This window comes from Sminthopsis crassicaudata, chromosome 6 (assembly GCF_048593235.1).
Source record: "Sminthopsis crassicaudata isolate SCR6 chromosome 6, ASM4859323v1, whole genome shotgun sequence".
In the NCBI taxonomy this organism is placed as follows: domain Eukaryota; kingdom Metazoa; phylum Chordata; class Mammalia; order Dasyuromorphia; family Dasyuridae; genus Sminthopsis; species Sminthopsis crassicaudata.
In genome coordinates this window covers 188547120-188568026 of record NC_133622.1, presented here as the reverse complement: position 1 = coordinate 188568026, position 20907 = coordinate 188547120, and the positions used below count along the sequence as shown (strand labels likewise).

General features: G+C 32.5%; 2 protein-coding genes across 2 annotated transcripts in view; both read right to left on the bottom strand.

The window, feature by feature from the left end:
* POLN (DNA polymerase nu) overlaps positions 1-9058 on the bottom strand; it is a 303906-nt gene extending 294848 nt beyond the window's left edge. The window contains exon 1 of the mRNA XM_074273159.1: positions 8269-9058. Within this exon, the coding sequence (XP_074129260.1) occupies positions 8269-8401 (133 nt within the window). The 5' untranslated portion in view covers positions 8402-9058. The remainder of the gene's footprint in view (positions 1-8268) is intronic.
* Positions 9059-9184: 126 nt separating this feature from the next.
* The window catches only part of HAUS3 (HAUS augmin like complex subunit 3), an 18739-nt gene continuing 7016 nt past the window's right edge, over positions 9185-20907 (bottom strand). Inside the window, exons 2-6 of the mRNA XM_074273160.1 lie at positions 19370-19449; positions 16276-17346; positions 14235-14674; positions 12083-12311; positions 9185-10963 (exon numbers count right to left, since the gene is read on the bottom strand). Coding sequence (XP_074129261.1) covers positions 10730-10963; positions 12083-12311; positions 14235-14674; positions 16276-17190 — 1818 coding nt within the window. The 5' untranslated portion in view covers positions 17191-17346; positions 19370-19449 and the 3' untranslated portion in view covers positions 9185-10729. The remainder of the gene's footprint in view (positions 10964-12082; positions 12312-14234; positions 14675-16275; positions 17347-19369; positions 19450-20907) is intronic.

Sequence of the window (20907 nt, the reverse complement as noted above, 5' to 3'; positions counted from 1 at the left end):
TCTTAGGCAAAACACTCAACTACTCTGGACCTGAATTTATCATTCATAAAATGAGAAGTATGAAAAAGTTATGTCACAGGTGACTCAGTTTAGAATCCTACTCCTAATCAATAGACAGTACAAGGCACTGATTATTATTCTCAGAAAGCTGACCATTTTATTAGAATAAAGACTTTATATATATTAAAAGATATTAGATTACTAAGTAATAAAGCACACTATACATAGTTAAGTAGAAAGGATGTTGGGAGATGGGAAGCAACAGGGGAAATACATGTATAACACTGCATTTCTTATAAACTTCAGTTTCTTCTTCATCTATAAATTGGAAATAATGGCATATACCTCACAGAATTGTTCAATATTAAGTAAGATAAAATCTATTTATATGAAGCACTTTATAAACTTTTAAAGGATTATATAAATGTTAGCTATTACTATTATTATTATTATTATTTATAATTCCAATTATAAAAGCACAGACAATACGGGATCTTTCCTGGTCTTAATTTCCTCAACTGTAAAAATTACTTCACCAGCCCAACTTTACTGCTAAAGGTTCAAGTCCAAGTTTCACTACTTAGCTATATGTTCTTGGGCAAGTCACAACATTTTGGAGTTACTCATCTTATTAGGCAGCTAAGTGATACATTTGGTATCTAGAGTACTGGGCTTGAAATCAGAGATTGATAGTTCAAAGCAAGCCTCAGATACTGTAATAACAATCTCTATTTGTCTATTTCCTCAACTGTAAATTGGGGATAACAACAGCACCTATCCTCACAGGATTATTGTGAAGATCAAATTAGATAATATTTGTAAAATACCTAGTACTGGCATACAGTAAACACTATATAAATGTTTATTTCCTTCCCTTCTCCTCACATCCAAGGCCTCATATATTTCCAATATTCATCGAATAAACAATAATCCATTTTGTCATCTATATTTAGATATAAATGTTTTCCTGAAATCTCACAAGCTCCCACTAGGTGGCAGAAAGTAGTAATGAGATTTAGTTTCTAAAAAAGGAAATTTGAAGATACCATATTTAAGTATTCTCAAAATCATCTTAATTTGCTACACCCTTATAAACTACTCTTCTTGACACCAGAAAGCACTAAATTTTGATGTAACTAAATTCTAGAGTTTTGTTTAAAAATAGTTATTCCAAATTAATATTTCAAGAGAATTTTAAAATTTTATGTAGATGTCTATCCATAATGAACTGACACCATATACCAATGATATATGTAGATGTATTAATAGCATGTCACTTATCATGAAGAGTCATAATTTCCATTTTGTTGATATTCATTGATGAACACATTAAAGGCAAAATTATTCCTGCTCTGGATGATGAATTCCTAAAAGATAATGTCTCCTCCCTGACTTCCCCAACATTGCTTTCTGATTTTCTTTCATTAGTCACCTTTAAGGCCACTGGGAAACTGCATCAGCTTGAGAATAACACAGCACATATATTTCTACTTATTCTAAACATGCCATAGACAATACTGGTTATTTATTTCCAGGCACAAAGTCCTTATTAAAAAGCTGTTGAATTGAACTAAATTAATTTGTAACAAGATCAGGCAAATTAAAACATTATCTAAGAAAATATTAATTTTAATAAGCAATGCCTTTTTCTGTGCTTATGTATTTTTATCCCTTCTTCAATTTCTGCTTTTATTCATATTTTAGCTCTCTCCATACTGAAAAATGTCGCTTTGAAATGGTAGTGTGATTCTGCATCACTTAAACAAAAACTACCTGGCCACATGTGGTAAACTCTGGGGCTGCCCAACAAGCTGGAATCAAATATGCCAAGAAAAAAGGGATGCCATCTGGGGATCAAGGTGAGCAAAGTGATAGGCATCAAAGACTCTCAGGTGGTATGTGGAGATGGCCATTTAGTCCAACTTGTCCTTCAAAACAAACCTACCAAAACATCTCTGACAAGGAAGCTTTTGCCCAGAGGCTTCACCTTCAGTGAGGTCATTACACCAAGTCTACAAATAGCTTGCTCTTAATCTTGCTCTGTAGGACCAAGAAAAACCCAAGTCTAATCTCTCTTCCCCAGAATGCTTTTTCAGTAGCTCTCAGAACTATCATTGTGGCAATAACCACTACTCTTTTCTTCCTCTGACCACTACTAGATGATTCTTTCCTTGGAGTTTAAGAAGCTGTATAATTTTTTTGAAGAGTTTTCAGTTTCAATAGCTTCTATACCTATTGCTTAGATTCTAGGATTTCCTCTTCCATGTAACATTCTTCTAATCTTTAGCCTCCTGAAAAAAATCAGGATTCTTCTTTGACTGTATAGGTTCTTTTACTATTTTTTTTAACCTTAAAGCACTTTTCCCACTTTTTCAAGGAACTTTTTTGTTTTTGTTTTGTTTTTTTACACAGCATGTAGAGATTTTTCACAGTCTCTGCAAGAGGGCAGATCAATTCACTTGTTTTTGCACTTAGAGGTGTTATTTGGTACTGTTTTCAGCAATCAACAAGTATCTGTTAAGCACCTACTAGGCTACATGCGTGAGAGAGAACACAACTAATGAAATAATTTCTACTTGCAAGGAGGGAGAACAAGTACATATAAAACTAAAGACAATATAAAAGTTTATAAAATTTTTCTTCTATATACGTAGTACACACACACACACACACACACACACACACACACACACAGACACACAGAGTAGTTAAATATAAGGTACTAGAGAAAGGAAGACCTTATGGAGGAAGGGGAATTAAAAAAAAAAACCTTTGTGGTGTCTTGAAGGATAAGAGCTACCCCATAAAATGGAGGTAAAGAGGAGGTGCATTCCAGACGTGGAGAACCACCAAAGCAAAGATACAGAGATGACAGATAAAGTATACTAAAGAACACAGAGAAGGCCAGAAACAACACTTTCTACAAATCAATGAATAATTTCCTTTCTCTTAGTAGATTTTCAAGACCAATTCTCTTGTTAAATTTCAGTTTAGTAGTTCCTGAAGAACTACTGTGTTTTTTTTTTTTAATTTATACTCATTTTCCTATCTTTTCTCCTAAACAAACTGTTGGAATTGGGAGGAGAGAGAGAGAGGGAAAAAGCATATTAGAAAAGAGTTCAGTTGGACAAAAAAAATGGTGGGGAGTGAGTCCCTGAAATGGAAGGCACTTGCCATTTGTTTGCAGAAAGAAAATACACTGTCTGACAAAATCCTGAGAAGTATTTGGCACCGTAAAAGTTAATTAACTTTTAATAAGGAGCAGTAGAGTGGGGGAAGGAGAAAGGGAATATTTCAACTTGGAAGCCCCCTTTTTTGGCTGATTTTTTAGAAGAGAAGACAAATTCAACTGGCTCTGTTGCAGAGAGCATTTTATTGTTTAAAGGAACAGCCTATTTTTACATGGTGTTAATTACTGAATGTTTAATTTTTTTTTCCAAATCTATGGCCATTTTAAGACTAGGTCATTTTTTCATACCAAGGCCTCCATCTGTCTTCAGCAAATTATATGTTTATCTAGATGCATAATGATCTTGTTTAACGACTATGATAGATATTAATATTAATACTGCTAAGGTTCCTTTATGTGAAATTGAGATATTCTATATTCTGTATGAGTTTTAATTGATTGTATTGTATCATCTTAAAGTGTACCCATTATTTAAAAGGACTCTGAAAATAATAGTTTTTGCCTTTGTCCCTCTGAATATATTTCTGCTATAGACAATAAGTAATTTAGAATTTTTCTATGTATTGGGCATTTTAAAATCAAAATGATTTATGTAATCTCAACCTTGTAAACCACCTACTTACATATGAAAGATAAGCTGTGAACTTACTGGGATGAATCTCTTACTGTTATCAATATAAGATTGTATTAAATACCTGTTTAGGATTCATCTGAAGCTTTGATTGATGAGATTTGTTGTTGGAGGTAAAATCTCTTGGGACTATAGCCGTTAATATTTGGGAGTTTTAAATTCAGGTATGATTGTCTGATAGATCATCAAGCCAGTGCTCTACCATCTGAAAGGAACTGGGACAATTACTAGAAGTAAAACTAAGTTAAGGCTACTTTATCTTGTATCATATATGTGCTGAAGAATCAGCTTTGACTGATTATATTATGTTGCCCCTGTCCCTAATGGACTCTGAGCACCATTGATTTGGGAGGAACTGGAGCTAGTTGATGAATGATTGCCACATTCTGATTGGGTCCCCTATTACAATATTTAGGATGAAATATATTGGGTTAAAATTTGGGTAACTATTGCTGAAAAGGATGCTTATAGTATGTATCTGCATTATCTAATTGAACACAATGTTCCCTTCAGAACTTGTAATTATTTGAGGTATCTTTAGACAAGTTCCACAGTGGAAAACCCCTACTGTACTAGTGTTACATAGAGGAACTTTAATTCACTTTTAGGAGTTATATGTGAGGTGGCTATTTAACAATTGGAATCCCTATTTATTCCCCCTTGGATGATTCTTTTGATAAAACAAAGGAGAGGATAAGAGATAAGGGACAAGGAGAGCTGGTGGATTTTCCCAAAAGCATTTGAAAGAATGGGGAAAATGCCTTCATCAAACAACTCACTAAGGGATTTGATTGAAGAGTACAGCAGCTGGGGAAGAGGTGGAAAGTGGTGGGAAGTAGATTTGACAAAAGTTAAACTTCAGACAGCAGGTTATAGGTATCCCTCTGGCCACCTAGTAATCCTTCCCACAGCCTCCGTCCTACCTAACCCCATTCAGCCTGTATCACCCCTAGTGCTGAACAGTTCCTGTTCTTTTTGCCCTAGGACTACTGCCCCTTCTAGCCCACCAGTTCAAATCGGAAGTCCTCCCAGCAATCCTTTTTTCTCTTTAGTCCTTGCTTGGTTTATTATTTGTACATTCATTTTAAACTCCAGCTGGGTTGTGATTGCTGGCTCTGCTTTTTGTTGGAATTATTTTGTTGGAATTGCCTTGGCAGACTCAGTTTCTGGGACCATTTTCTGATTACCTGTTATTGGGAACAACCAGAAATCACCTTTGGAAATCTCCAGGATACAGGCACCCATCTTATGACTGCCTCCACAAGTCTGACCTCCTCCTCCAGTCCTTAATTCCTTAATATTTCAGCATTCTCGAAGGATATTCCAAGTTGCTATAGGACCCCTGAAAGTTCATGGTTTGGTGATGGTCTAAGTGTGCATATTCCCATACCCTGCTCAGTAATCCAGATCCTTTCTGTATTCTAGTAACAGTGTTCCTTAGCCTGCTTGTTCTTCTGGGCGAGGATGAGTGGAGCCATTTCAGGTCTCACCTTTCCCCCTTGAAGCAGTGCCCCTAGGATTGGCTAGTACAACTGCCTTGAGCACCGCTGCTCCCTCTACAAACCGAGTTAAGTGCACAAATGATTACAGACCTAACTCACATTGAATTTTCCATCTCAAACTGGATTTCCTGGCTGAGATGGTGCTCCAGATCTACAGAGGACTTGCTATGTTATTCTTGCAATAAGGAGACTTTAGTGCCGCCCTGAACAAGGAATGTTGTTAATAACTCTGAGGTTATCAGGGAGAGTCTGGCTCTTGTCTGTAAGAATCTTGAGTCCAGCAAGGTCCAGAGACTCTTATCTTGTTCACCATTGTTTCTCCTTTTCCTTGCCCTTATAAGTCTTTGCATCTTTATTAGTCTTGTTCAACTTATCTGTTCCCAGGTAGGGTTAGTCAAAATCATGGTGCTGAGAGCCTCCAAAATGATTCAAGGATTTAAATGCTCACCAGAGACAGTATGGATATGTTGGGCGCTGCCCTTACCCCCTTGCCATTAAGATAGAAAAGAAAAACAATGATCTAAGTGCTCATCACTCTGACTCCATCCTTGTCCAAAACTAGCCTAGAGTAGAATTGTTCACCTCGCTTCCTGCTTATGCCCTCCTTAGATGTTCCTATCTATCCAAGAATGGTCTTACTCCCTTCTCTGACAAGAAATGAGCCAGGATCTAAGGCTGTAAATACTAGGTTGACTCCTCTCTTGGCTCTTTCTAAAGTAAAGACAACAGCTGTAAAATATTAGATTATGTTCTCAGCTTCTGTACCCTAGTTGAAAATGCTAATTAGATAAGGACCCTTTAAAAGTTCCTCATTGATCCTCACTACAATCCTGACAGGGAGATACAAATATCCCTTTTTTACAAATTAAAAAGGCTATGAGGGGAGGCTAAGTGATTTGTCCCAAGTGTCTGAAGTATGTCTTGAACTCAGGTTTTCCTGACTACAAACCCAGATCTCTATACTTTACTCCCCAAACCTGGATTGTTTTCAAACAAGATACAGCCCACAATCAAAGCTAAGTTTTCAAGTTCACTAGAGAAAAAATTCCATAATCCTTTCCTTTCAGAAAGCTAAGTAGTTTCTCTGGTAGTTTTTTGATCTAGTTACATAATTTCAACCACTCTCCTAATCAATATTATTCTCAAAAAAATCCAACCTACTCCTAGGACAAGTTCAATGTACTAATTTTACAATGATAAAGTATGACTTAGATCCTTAATATATGTCAGAATATGTAACCAAAATTACAATCATTTCATAGTAAACTTTAGGAGAAAAAAACGAAGTCAAAAATATCTCAAGAGATGAAAAAACTTATGGAATTTAAAGCTAGGAAAAAAAAAAAGAGAAGACTATTCCAGTCAACTTTCTTTTGTAGATGAGGAACTTGGAAGCTAGAGAAGTCCTAGGTGATAAGAAAGGCAGCTTTTGGACCCACGGTCTATGCCCAAATTTTTTCTTTTATGTGCCACCTAAGACAACTGTAAGATCCTTCTGCCCCAAGTTCAGTCATGAATTCTTGATTATTTCCTTTGCAATACACTTGTGGCCCTAACACTTCAATTATATTAGTGATAGTGAAATTATAAATATTGATAAAAACCTGCAATCTCATAACTTAAAATTGTCTTAACAAAATTATCTTTTGATAACCCATGCACTATAGTTGCATTTCTATATGACTTTCAAATCAGAATTTTGAGGAAGATTAAATGTGAATGATGTTTACTATTTATTTGGTGTTAAATAAATGTTAAAATACATTTATAGAATAGAGCCATTCTGATAGAAAAGTGATAAGACCTGAGATATAAATTGAACCTATTTTTTAAGACACCAAGGCAAGAATTAGTTTTTCTTAACTGTGTTCATATTATAGGAGTTTTGTTTTTGTTTTTCTTCTTCTTTTTCAGTAGGTGGGAAGGGGAGAGGGAAATGGATTTTTAAAAAATAACTTTAAAATAAATAAATAAAAATAACTTTAAAATGATTATGGAACAATATCCAATGAGGAAGTTACTGTACACAATGGTAATTTTCTCCTTGAAGTTGTTGATTTTCCATCATGTCTGTTACTTCATGACCTCTTTTTGGAGTTTTCTTGTCAAAGATACTGATTTGACATTTTCTTCTCCAGCTCATTTGACAGATGAGGAAACTGAAGTGACTTGCCCAGGGTCACACAGCTAATAAGTTTCTGAGGCCAAACTGGAACTCAGGAAGATGAGTCTTTCTGACTCCAGGTCCAGCACCATTTTGACACATCACTGCCCCTAATTATCACCTTTAAGGGCTTCCATTTCATGGGATCATAGATTTTTAAAGCTGGAAGGAACCAATAGGGGCCATATAGTCCAAGCCCCTCATTTCATATGTGGCACTCATGATAAGTTAATGACTCATAGAAAAATACACAGCTAGTTAAAAGTAAAGCTAAAATTCAAACCAACATCTTCTAAATGCTAACTAGTAACATCAATATGACAAAAGAATTCCTTCCAAATTCTTCCAAGTCTGAATTTTGAAAGTTAAATGTGAATGGGTCTTAACCTATGGAGTTCAATGACTAACAATCAAGATTGAAAGCTATAAAATAGCTCATAGATTCCCAGAAAGGTTCACAAATGTCTACCTCAGCTCATAAGCAGAGAGTAAACTATCTAGTATTGGGAAGATGATATTTTAAAAGTCCAAGAGCAGAAGGAATACAAAAACAAGAGATTCAACAGATTAAAAAGCTCAAATGGTATCAAGCTGGAAAAAGTAAGATTAATTTTTGGCTTTGATATGTTAGAAAGCATATTATAACTGGTACTTTTCTAACACAATTTCAAGTTTTTAAATGATGTTTGCTATTTATTTTCACTTTAAGAGATATTGTTATAAGTATTTAAAATTCAAATTAACACAAGCAACTTCAAAACTTTATATTAAAATTACTCACTTTTTTCATTTTCTCTGAAATTCTTAATCTCCACTAAATCAAATGAATGTATAGCTGTCATTATCCGCTGAGCAACATCTGATAGCGGCATCTTAGAGAAGTCAAAGCCTACATTTCCCTCATAATTTTCCATGTTTTTTTTTTAAATATAAATCCTAAATACAAAACAGTATTTATGTATTAATTAATGAGACACAAGATTTATGAACAAAACATCTAAGTCATTTTAGCCATATGAATTTGTATACTAAATTTTTTAACATCACCATCCACTGGCATGTCAATTAGCCTCACTACATTAAACAGCCAACTACATAGCAAAAAACAGAATTTTCAATAATTTAGGTTTAATCTAGTGTTCTATTCACTAAAGTTTACCAGCTGAATTGCAAAACAGTTAATCTTCAAAGAGTTAATAAAAATACAGATAATATAAAAAGCATTTATGTTTGACTCTCTCTCTCTCTCTCCTCTCCTCTATAGCCCTCATGCTAGGTACCAACTGCTCATTTGCTTGAGCATGTCATATTGCTGTCCCAGATGGATAATTAAAGATAAGGAAAGATACTAAAACTGCCATGGAAAAAATTCAGCCATCAATAGTCAATAAAATACAATTCTAGATGGTACTCATTTCATATCAGAGTAAAGAAAGAATGCTGTATTTGACATAAACACATGTACATGTTTCAGCCTATTTTCTCATCTGAAAAAATGGGGAAAAAATATAGGTTTACTGTCAGGATTAAAGGAGATAGTATATCCAAACTACTTTGCAAACTTTAAAACGCTATATAAGTGTCATCTCTTATTATTCCACACTATTTATATAGAATATGCATTTGATTCCTTGGGAGAACACAACTGGAAATAAAATTAGGAAAATTATAAGATTTCTAGAGAGGACAGAAGTTACTTTAAATTTGGGGATAGCATTTATTGATTTGGGATATCAAGATTTATTGTTATAACTGTTCAAAAGAGATTAGGTTCACAAATCTACTTATTTAATTTTGATTAAAATGTTAACAATTTAAGCTACTATAGTAACAAAAAAATATTCAGGCTAAAAGTGTTACACATACCAACCAGATTTTATCCTATTTTGTCATGATTACAGCTTATAAATCAACAATTCCATAAAGACTAAAAATAAACTAAAAGAGCTATGTTATTATTCCAGATTAAAAACAAATAATGAATATTCTTAAAGACAATGAAAGCAAGTAAGATAGGTTCTTGAACATTGTGACTGTGCCTACTTGAAATCTATAAAACAATAAGGAATCCAATAAATATAAAAAGTGAGTATTCAGTATCTGTGATGATGACTAATTTCCTTTGAATTATCTTAAAGGACCTCACATAAATATTAAATGTTTTCTAGATTTTAACTGCTTAAAATGCTATACTGGTATCCCTTAAAAAACAACACTATATATTGAATTTCACTTCAATAGAATGGATAAAAGGAGAGAACAATTTAATATATATTGTCTGAAGATCTCCTTATATGGCTTTTTAAATTTTATTCAGGAGCCCTGTCATAAGCCACAAGAATATTGTCAATATCTATACTGTTCTATCAATTCCAAGAAGCCAAAATGTGTGTGTCCCAAAATCCTTTTCCCTATGATAAAGGGTGAACAGTTACATAACAGCAACTAGTCCTTAAGGCAATAAATACAATGAGAGAATATTTTATCACCACCAGTGCTAAATTACCAACATTGCATTCTTCTCTTCAACTTCAGCATATTCCCAAATTCTATGAGAAGAAGTTATGCTAGTATGTAAAAACTGGATTTAGTGCCAGAAGACCTGGGTTTAGTCCTTCAAACCTAGCTTACTCCTTACTAACCACAACTCCTGGCCACGTCACAACTTCTCATTGCCTCAATTTTTTTATCCACAAAACAGGATTGATAATAATAATGCTATGTATTACGTTCCTCAATAATAATATGAGGATCAAATGAAATACTATAGGGAAATTATTTTGTAAATCATTAAATGCTACCCAAAAAGGAACTGTAATTATTATACTTACAGTGGGTGTTTTTATATCAGATTCGATAAATGAAAATTTCTCACATTCAACTAAAAAAATGGTAGTATTGTATACAGCAAGGGACATCTTTATTATGCTGACTTGTATAATCTTCTGATTATTTTAAATGTTTAAACTTTTCCATTTAAAAAAGACAAGATGAGAGACTAAAGAAATCTAATTGAACATTATAACATTACCATTACAATGTAACTGAATGCTTTTTTCCCCCTTGGGGGAAAACAGAGAAAGGCCACCTGATCTCCTTTGACAAGGCAAAAGCTCTTCTAATAGCTGTTGGTACTCTGGACAAGCATGTTGCATAAGGAGAAACAAAGTAATTGCCCCTCCCAATATAAGTAAAAATAGTACACATTTTATATCGTGAATATAATATTGAATATCTGATTTTCAATCTTCAAGACCCATAGTTGTAATTTTTAACTGATGTTCTAAATTCTCCACAATACTCTGTAAATATTCTTTATCTTTGAAAAAATATACATATAATTCTCGTTCCATTTGATACAGTTTATCAGTTGCCAAAATTCTTCTCTTTGCCTTTACATTAGCAAGAATATCCATAAGCAGATGATTTAGCTTTTTCAAATGAGAGTCAACTTGATGAAACTGCTTCTTTAATTCCTAAAAGAAAAATATACACACTTCAGTTATATAAAGGTTAGAAACAATGTTTAATATTACAAAACTCAAAGGGAAGCAATTTTAAAGACTTAACCATAGATCCACAATTTTTTAGTATGAACTACTTTTAATGACAAGTACTTAGTCAAAATTAGTCATTGATTATAATTTGCTCTGATTTGGATTAGTCAACTTTTGAGGCTCACATACTAGAAACATAGAGCTAGACAGGACCGTGGAGTTCATTACTTTTAACCTTTGTATCTTAAATTTAAGAACAGTTAAGGCTCATGTATTGCATGATTTGCTCAAAACCACAGAGAGAGAGAGTGGCAAATTAGGCTTAGAAACCAAGTCTCCCAACTCCAAGTTTAATGGTTTATCTATTTGATGAATTATCCAAGGCAAATCCTTTTTTCAAATACTTATTAAAAGTATTTCATAATAGCAACCTATTACTTTCAATTAAACTCTTTACTGCCATGAAAATAATTATGCAGAATCACACCACCTTAGAAATGAAAAGGGTCTTAAAGGTTCATAGTCTCCTTAAAACCTAATCCTTCATACAGTATTCCTACAATGCCCAAAGATGACCAGTAACTTGACATCTCCCGAGGTAACTCATTCCATTTTTGGAAAGCTCTAATTGCCAGTTAATTCTAGTCTAACAAGATCTCCTTACACATATCAAGTCAAAACTCCTCAGCTTAAACATGCAGTGTCTCCTATTGATAAGTCCTTATTCCACCTTTACTCTCAACTCCCCATCACTAAACTTGTTCATTCTCTTCTATTATACATCTATAATTTATTCCATTTTACATTCCAGAATATCCTTGTTACCTTTTCAATTCATATTTATAAACAATTTTTAGATTCAGCTCAATTCTCAATTCAATTCAATTCTCAAATCTTGAGAAAAAATTTTTGTTTATTGACCATCTTCACAATGATTTCTTTTACCCTATATTCCCTCAATATTTAAATGTTAAACTTATACTTCAATATATCATTTTGGACTTGATATGATTCATCACAATTATTTTGCAATATATTCTTAGATTCTCATATGTTAAGGTCCTTCATGCATAGTCCTGTGTAAAGCCAAACACATACCTGATCACTAAGATAAAGCTGGTTTCCTCCACAATACAAAGTATCACAAAGCATATCCACATCATTATTCAGTTTGGACAGAAAGAGAGCATGCTCTTGAGCAGTTATTGTCAACTGATCTCGTACAGAAGAAACATCTTGCTTCAGTTTTTGAGCCACTTCTTCCAGGCCTTCATATGTTCTGAACAACTCTTGTTTCTTATTTTCCCCTTCTAAAAGTTCATAAAGCCTAAATCAGTATTTAAAAAAAAATTATCTGATTAATGGGAATACAATTGTAAAGTCAACATTTTCTTAAACATAGATCATCGTATCAGGGAATATTTTTAAAATAATCAATGTATCTGTTACTGAATCAAACCAAATCAAGATAATCATTACTAAATCAAGATAACATTACACTACTCAGATACACTATTCTAAGTAATTACAATACATAAATACTGGTTTCCATTTTCCACCAAATCTTAGATATAATTATATCTCTCTTCAAACACTATGTAACAACAGGTCCACCATCACTTAATCTTTGCCTGTTTCACCATTTAAAAAATGGGGATAAGATACTTGGTTAACTTCACAGGACATGATGAAAATACTTTGCAAAAATTTGAGTGCTATGTAAATCTGAGTTGTTATCATTAATCCTATCCCAGACAAACTGGTTTTTGAGATATAATAAAGTGAACTGTTCTTTCATGAGAAAAATTAGACTAATTCCTGCATGAGCAGTGGATAAAATACCAGCCCTGGAAACAAGAAGACTTAAGTACCTGATAGACATTTACTAGCTATGTGACCCTGAGCAAATCACTAAACCTCATATCCTCATCTGTAAAATAAACTAGAAGAGGAAATGGCAAACCTCTCCAGTATCTTTGCCAAAACAAACAAACAAACCAAAGGCGGTCAGAGAATCGAATACAACTCAACAACACAATCCCATACAACTCAACAACACAATCCCGTACAAAAGATAAGTTTCAATGAAGCACACACAAAGTCCACTCCCAGACAGTGTACTTCTTGTTACATGGAATATAAGAGAAAACAAAAGCAACCCACTTCTTTAACTAGGAAGAGATGTCCAATACTCTTTCAAAGAAAATTTGTTTTGAAGTTTGGGCTTTTTAGTTTTTAAAAGCAAGTAGGGATTTTAGAGAACATGTCAAAGAAGGAAAATGAGAAACAAAAAGTAGACGTAGTTTGTTCAAGATCAACCAACCAGTTAGCAAAAGGACCAGCTCTAAGGTAGAATTTAACAATGCTTTGCTCTAAATCATTCAAGATGTTTTCAGTTTCCATGAAGCAAATGATCTAACATTATTTTTATTACAAACTCTTCACCATCAATTACAATGGACTTACATTTGGACTCTTAAAATCTCAGTTCTCAGTTTCCAACATGAAGAAGAGAAACAAGAAAGAATAAGCAGCTGAACTAGACCGACCAAAATACATACTTCTCATGCTATCAGTGACAATTTTGAGAGCATTGAGATTGATTCTTAAGGCTCATGAGAGAGCAGGATATAAAAGCCTTGGAGAAAATCTAACACTCTCTCTCTTCCTTGTGTACACACACACACACACAGACACACACACACACAGAGAGTTTATGATGGCACAATTTAAGACAGGGATATCTGTTCTAATTCCAATGGTATAACTTATTCTCAGGTAAGTAAACTCCTTCTACCAATGCAAGTCATAACTTCTTTGAAACCTCTTATACAGTTGCCTAGATCAGTGGTGTCAAACTCAAACAAAAAGGGATCGCTTCATCCATCCTGCTTCATACTTACTTAGAAAATCACAAATTAACATTAACTATGTTGTGTTATATTTTGTTAAATAGTTCCAATGACATTTTTATCTGTGCAACTGCACTGGTCTTTAAGCTTTATAATTTATCCAGTGTCACATAGAGATAAGACTTAAAATCAGGTTACACTGATTTCAAGGCCAGTTCTCTATACATGTTATCATGCTACCTCTCATAAGAACAGAGTTTTTTCTACAAGTAATATTCTATAGCAGATATCTATTCAGCCAGATCATTAACTTAAAGATAAAGAGAATATATAATCCCAATGTTTGCTACCTAAGGTCCCTTCAAATATCAATGTGACAGTATAATCATGACACATACCTATGAGTAGAACAATCCTTGGCATCAATAGTATTTCTTGGATGGGCCTGCTGAGATATAGATGGGTCAGCTAACATTTCTAATCGTTGATGCAGAATAGTATTACTTTGACTAAGTTCTTGAGTCAAGTTTTCAAGTTGCCGGTGAGTATCCCGATGCTTTCTCAATTCAATTTCATATGCTAGCTGCAGAAGTTCAAAAGATGCCTTCTGTTTTATCAGCTGATTAAGAACTAATTCTTGTCTTGATGTATAATAGTCTTGTCTAGCAAGCTGAAGATCAAAATCCCCCTTTACAACTGGCATATTCAGTAATTGAGCATTTTCTTTGACCACAGTAGGCAATGTTTTATTTTTCAGTTGGGTGATTTGTTCTTCAAGTTTTAGTATCTCACTGCTAAAGCTAGAAATTTTAGCCTCTACATCTTCTTTGCCAATAGTCTGAACAAAAAAAAAAAAAAAGGCAAAATACTTATAAATCTTTAAGGACTCCAAAAACAAACATTTTTTAAACTTCTTTTCCATTTTGACTTTCAACCCATGCCCCTCACTTGATGTATGAAATGAATTGGAAACTAATTTTAATATTAAATTAAAGTAAATATAATTACAAAGGCTAATATCTGCTCCCCTACCAAAAGTCATGCATTCTGAAAATAGAGTAGTCAAAAAGAAAAACAATATGGAATTGGAGAAAAAGCTACTTTGATACTGAATAATTACTTTTTAAGTTGTTTTGTTAATACATACAGTAGTACTATAAACTAATAACTAACAAGGTCTGTCAAGATGATTCTTTGTAATCAGTACACTCATCATATGAAAATAGAAACTAGCTAAACATTTTTAAAAACTTTGTTCTCTTAAGTGACGAAAGAACTTTCCAGGAGAGCTAGTCTCCTACATTAATTAACTGACTACGTTACTTTTTGACAGACATTATTAGAACCTTTTCTAGATGTTTTTGGATAAAGTTATTATCTTAAAAACAGTAACACATAAAAACTTCCAGTAAATATATACCTATATACCCAACTACTAAATAACAAAGATCACTACAACAGACAACCCACAATATACAATAAAAAATTTTAAAAATCAACACTACTCTTTAAAAAAAAAAAAAAAAGGTATTTACCTTTGTACTGCCATATCTGAATGTTCATAAATTTCAAATTAGTAAAGTTCAAATTGATGAAACTTAAAGGAGACTTAATAAAGAGTAATTAACTGTTGATCACTTTGTAAAAATAAATCAATAAAATTCAGTGCCCAAGGTAGGCATTTTCATATACTACTGGTAGAATTGTATATTATTATATTATTAATTATTATTATATAATATTATAATTATATATAATATATTATAAATATTATTAATAATTGTATATTAATAGAATCTCCTTAGAGAACAAACTGGTGGTACAGAAGAGTTGTAAAAATAGGCATGCCCTTTGGTCCAATAATCTTTATTGAAAATACACCAGGGGGAAAAAAAGAGAATACACTGTGAAAGAATTATCCTAAAAAGTGTGTGTGTGTGTGTGTGTGTGTGTATAAACACAGACACATATGTCATTTCTGATCACAAAAGAACTGGAAACTACTTAAATGTTTAATAATTTGCAAATGGTTCAGTAAGCTCTAGTGTATCAATATGATGGAATATACTACAGGACCATTAAAAATTATAAATTTGAGGGGCTTAAAATTTTTTAAAAGATATTCCATAATGTGAAGCACAGAAAAGAAAAACAAATAATATATACACTATAACCATATAAAAATAAAAATATCTATAAAATATCAAAATTAGCCAACAGAAGATTGAGTAATAGCCATGCCTTTATTAAAACACATTTATCTGAATTTTGATTTTTGAAGTTAAGAATCTGATTACTGTAAAATTTTCAAATACTGGCACATCATGGTTATTCATTAGAAAAACTGGCAATAAGGAAACACAATTATCTCCCCTTTTAAGTAATTTAACAGTATTTACTATATTTTTCTCCTTAAATGAGATTAATTTTTCACCTTACCTTGCTTGCTAGGGTTTGAAGTGTCTCCTCTGCCCATTTTATACGTGACTGAAGGCTGCATTCATTTGCTTTCAATTGAATTAACTGATGTTGGGCACAAATATAAGCCAGCTGCAGCCTTGACATCTCATGTCGCCTTTCCTCACGGGCTTCATTATCATCATCACCACAATTGGATGGTGTTTGTATATCAAAAAGCTGAAAATTTTCTTCATTTGAACTTTCAACTAATTCCTGTATACCTTGAAAGAAATGCTTTTTGGTATACAAAGTTAATGCTACTGTGCTTTGTCCTTCTTGGCTTAAGTATTTTTCCAAAGCAAGTTGAGATAAAAACACTGGAGGAGTTGTCCCTTGTTTTGTCTCTGAACAATCAAAGAATGATGTTAATTTCTCAATTCCATCAATGAGATCTTGAAGTTGATTAGTTATTTTGGTATTTACAGCATTCAGAAATCCCTGACTCTCCTTCAGATTTTTAGTAACTTCTTCTTCTTTAGATTTTAATTGGAATAATCTATGACTATTTGTTGAAGCTATAAATTGAAATTTATTACGACGCTGAATTTTTAGATTTTTTAACTTCTGAAGAGCTTGGATTTCAGTCTCTAATTTTTCTAACTCAATTCCTTCATAACTACATGTTTTCAGATCAGAAATTTTACAAGTTTTAAGTACTTCATCCAATGCTTGTTCTTCTAGGATGGGCTTGCCAGATTTTTGAAGGGTATTAAAAGCTTGCAGTTCTTTTTCAGTCAATACATGCCGTTCATTTACATTTCTACACAACCACTCCAAAAAAGGTTTATTTTCAACAGTTTCAAACAACCAGTCAAAATCTTCTCCATTAAGATTATCACTCTTAGGATAACCAATTTTTTTTAAAGTTTCCACAAACTCATTTCCACAACTCATGTCTTAATTGACAAAACTTTTTATTATGAATGTTTTTTATTATTCTGATTTATATGCTTTAAAAAAAAAATCCAAGCAACAAGCACACAGGATACTGATTTCACTTTTAATCCATAGACCAAAAAAAAATTTTTTTCTTAAAAACTACAGTATTTCCTATGAAAAAAAAAGCAAGTATTACATCACAAATGAGTAGATTGGATATCCAAAATAAATATGTGTATTAATAGCATAGTTTTTATATTATTACTTACCTCACAAAGTGGATAAAAACTCAAATGAAACTCAAAATTAGAATAAAGCAATTCAAGGATGCAGTTTTCCCAAATTAAATTCATCTTATGTGTCTAAATTTCCTCAAATTTAACTGAGGAGTAAAAATATAATTGAGGGCATTACTTACCTATAACAAATTTACCAAATTTACCAATTATAACTATTTACCAATAAAATAAATTACCATTAACAATGCATATAAAAATAGTTCTTGGGAATTGTAGATAGGGACCAGAATTCTATATACAAATATGAGTGACAGTAGTATTATAATCTAATCTAGATATTTAAAGATAATGATGTTAAAGGGTATGAGAGTTGACACAAACCATTTCAGCTCCCAATATCTACATTACATTCCAGTCAAAAATTTAGATTTTGGAGTAAAATATATCAATTTTTTCAAACAATTTAAGTGGTCTCTTAAGGTAGAAATGTAAAGTGAATTTTCACCTAAGTTTCATATTTATCACTTCTAAGAATCCCTTCCTGATTCCCTCAATTGTTAGAGTTCCCTCTTCAAATTATACCTTGTATCTATTTACCTGTGTATATTTATCTCCCTAGTAGAATCTAAGCACCTTGAGGGCAGAAGGGAGAGGCTTCTCTTCTGTCTTTTTATCTTCAGCACCTAGTGGTAGGAGCTTAAATCACTACCAAAGAGAGTCTTATTTATGAAACCAAAAAACTTATTTTATCCAGGGAAAAAATGGCCAAAAAGTTTGCCTGAGTTTTATAGTACAGCATTATTAGAGTTTGGGATTTGGACTATAAATTCCCCTAAATTCATGATTATAGATCCTATACATTATCATTCCAAACTATATAAAGTATCATTCCCCACACCCTTTCCCTAAAATGACAAAAACAATAACAAAAACCTTGAATTAAATGTTACAATAGGCATTGGAAAAACTAGATACTACTATTCAACATGCTCTCCAAAAATTACTTATGCCCAGGATCAGTATCCCTAAAATACTGGTGTGTAATATTTATAGAGAGATGCAGACTAACTTTTATAAATATGAATAATCCAGGAATTTGAAACCTTTTTTAAAAGCACATTATTTTAAACAAACGTATTATAAAATGGTGCTAATTACTAAAACACAAAAACACATTTTCATAACCCTACATTCTGAAAGAACTGGTGATGTCTCCTAAAACCCTTTAGAATAAAACTTTTTCATCGACATGTAAGAAGTTAAAGAAGGTACATGAAAGTAAAGTTAACAAACATTTTCTAGGTTCCTATTATATGCAAAGGCACTGTGCCAAGAATTGAGAACAAAAAACCACAAATCAATAATTACTGCTTTCAAGAACTCTACTTATAAGGAAGGAAAAAAACTGTGTATACAAATAAGTAAATACAATGTAACTGGAGGTAGAGGGACAGAGTTGGAATATGGAACCTAGGAATTTGAGGACTGGGGGGAGAGGGGGAAGGTATGACAAATTAGATGGACTTTTTAGAGAAAATAGAGTTTGTAAGAGACAGGGATAAACAAACAGTTAAATGCTTTCCATGTAAGGACAAGAAGCTCTGCTATCAGGAGAGATGGGATGCTCAACTTTGTTTGAGTAACATATTTAAATATCTTCTGCTTTTCTGAGGTACTCACATATCCTACTTTCCCAGCTTTTACCTCTTCATCTCTAATTCCTATTGAGATAAAATATAAGCAATCCTATATCATATCTTAGCACCCCAAATGAACCCATACCCACTTCTAGAATTTGGGCGTTGTGTTTGTTCATTGTTCAAGCCCTTAAGGATCTTAGCAAAATTATATAACAAAAAATAAATTTGTAATGCCAACTATAGCACCTAAAACTAAAACTTAATATGAAATCTATGCATACTATAGCTTAAAAAATATATCCCAAAACTGGTTACCTTTCGTCTTGAATTGTCACTTCTACAAATGTGCTTTCTCACATTGTAGATATCGTCAGGTTAAAAAAAAAAAAAAATCCCTGTAAAAGAAAAAAAATTGGTTTAGTGCTGTTTTTGTTTTTTGGCTACTCAAATAATTCTAATCTACTATTCTTGAAGAATTTCTCACTTAAGGTTTTTGGTTGCTATTAAATATTCTCCCTATGAAAACCTATTGTAAGGACCCTTAAATTATTCCTGCCAATTCACTCTACAATTCCTTATTCACAGTCTATATGACCTTTCTTTCACTGTTTCAAAGGATGTGTTTGCTTCTTAGAATTCTGTAATTGCAAATGCAGTCTTTCCTCTGGGAAGTGTAAATTAATTGATACTGCTTGCTTAAAAACATATACATGCATATATATGCCCATATATATCATAATTAAAGGCCTTTCCCTTCCCCTCATTATGATGTTTATATATTAGAAATTTATTCTCCTTTGTCTGCTGAATCTGGATTATATTTAAATGTAGGAGCCCTAGAGAAAAAGTTTCTTAACGAGTGATATTTTACTCCTAAAAACATAAATAGCTGGAAGAATATTCCATATTCTTGACTGAACTGAGCTAATACCTCCAAATTTAATTTACATTTTAATGTCATGCCAGCCAAATTACCAAAAAAAAAAAAAAATACTTAATATAACTTAATAAAAATAGTAACCAAATTCAGTTGGAGAAAATAAAAGATCTAGAATATCAAGAAAAATAATGAAGAGGTAAGAAAGAAAAGGAAATAGTATTTCCAGATCTCAAATTGGATTATAAAGAAGTAGTTATCAATACCATCTAGTATTGGTTAAAAAACAAGAGATTAATGGAACAAAGGAAACAAATGGAACACAAGGGAAGATCAGAAACAATGGAACTCGCCCCAATGTTTGATAAATGGAAAGTAAAATACTTAGGAAAGAACTCTCCATTTAGTAAAAATTTCTGGCAACATTGGAAGACTATTGGAAGTAGTCTGAGAAAAATTAAGTTTAGACAAATATTTTACCCAATATTCTACAATGCATTCTAAATGGATACATAAAGATTATTTTGTTTTTTAGAAAAATTAGAAGAGAAGTAGATAATATACCTCTCGCATCCATGGATAGAAAATGTATTTTTAACCAAACAAGGAACAGAGTCAATTACAAAAGATAAAATAGACAACTTAGATTATATAAAACTAAAGAGGTTCTACATAGCAAAATTAATGTATCTAAGTTGATAAACGGAAGCGGTCAAATGGGGGAAAAAAATCTTTGTACCAAATTTTTTTATAAGTTTAGTATCTAAGACATATAAACAATTAGCAGTTGTGCATATGTATTTGTGTGTATTTAAGTAAAATCAATGGCCATTTCCCAATTGATAAGTAATCAAAGAATCTGATTTGAACAAATATTTCTCAAAAGAATTTTTAAAGTATCAACAACCACATGAAAGAATGTTCCAAATCACTAATAATGATAAATGCAAATCAAAAGAACCCTAAGTTTTTACTT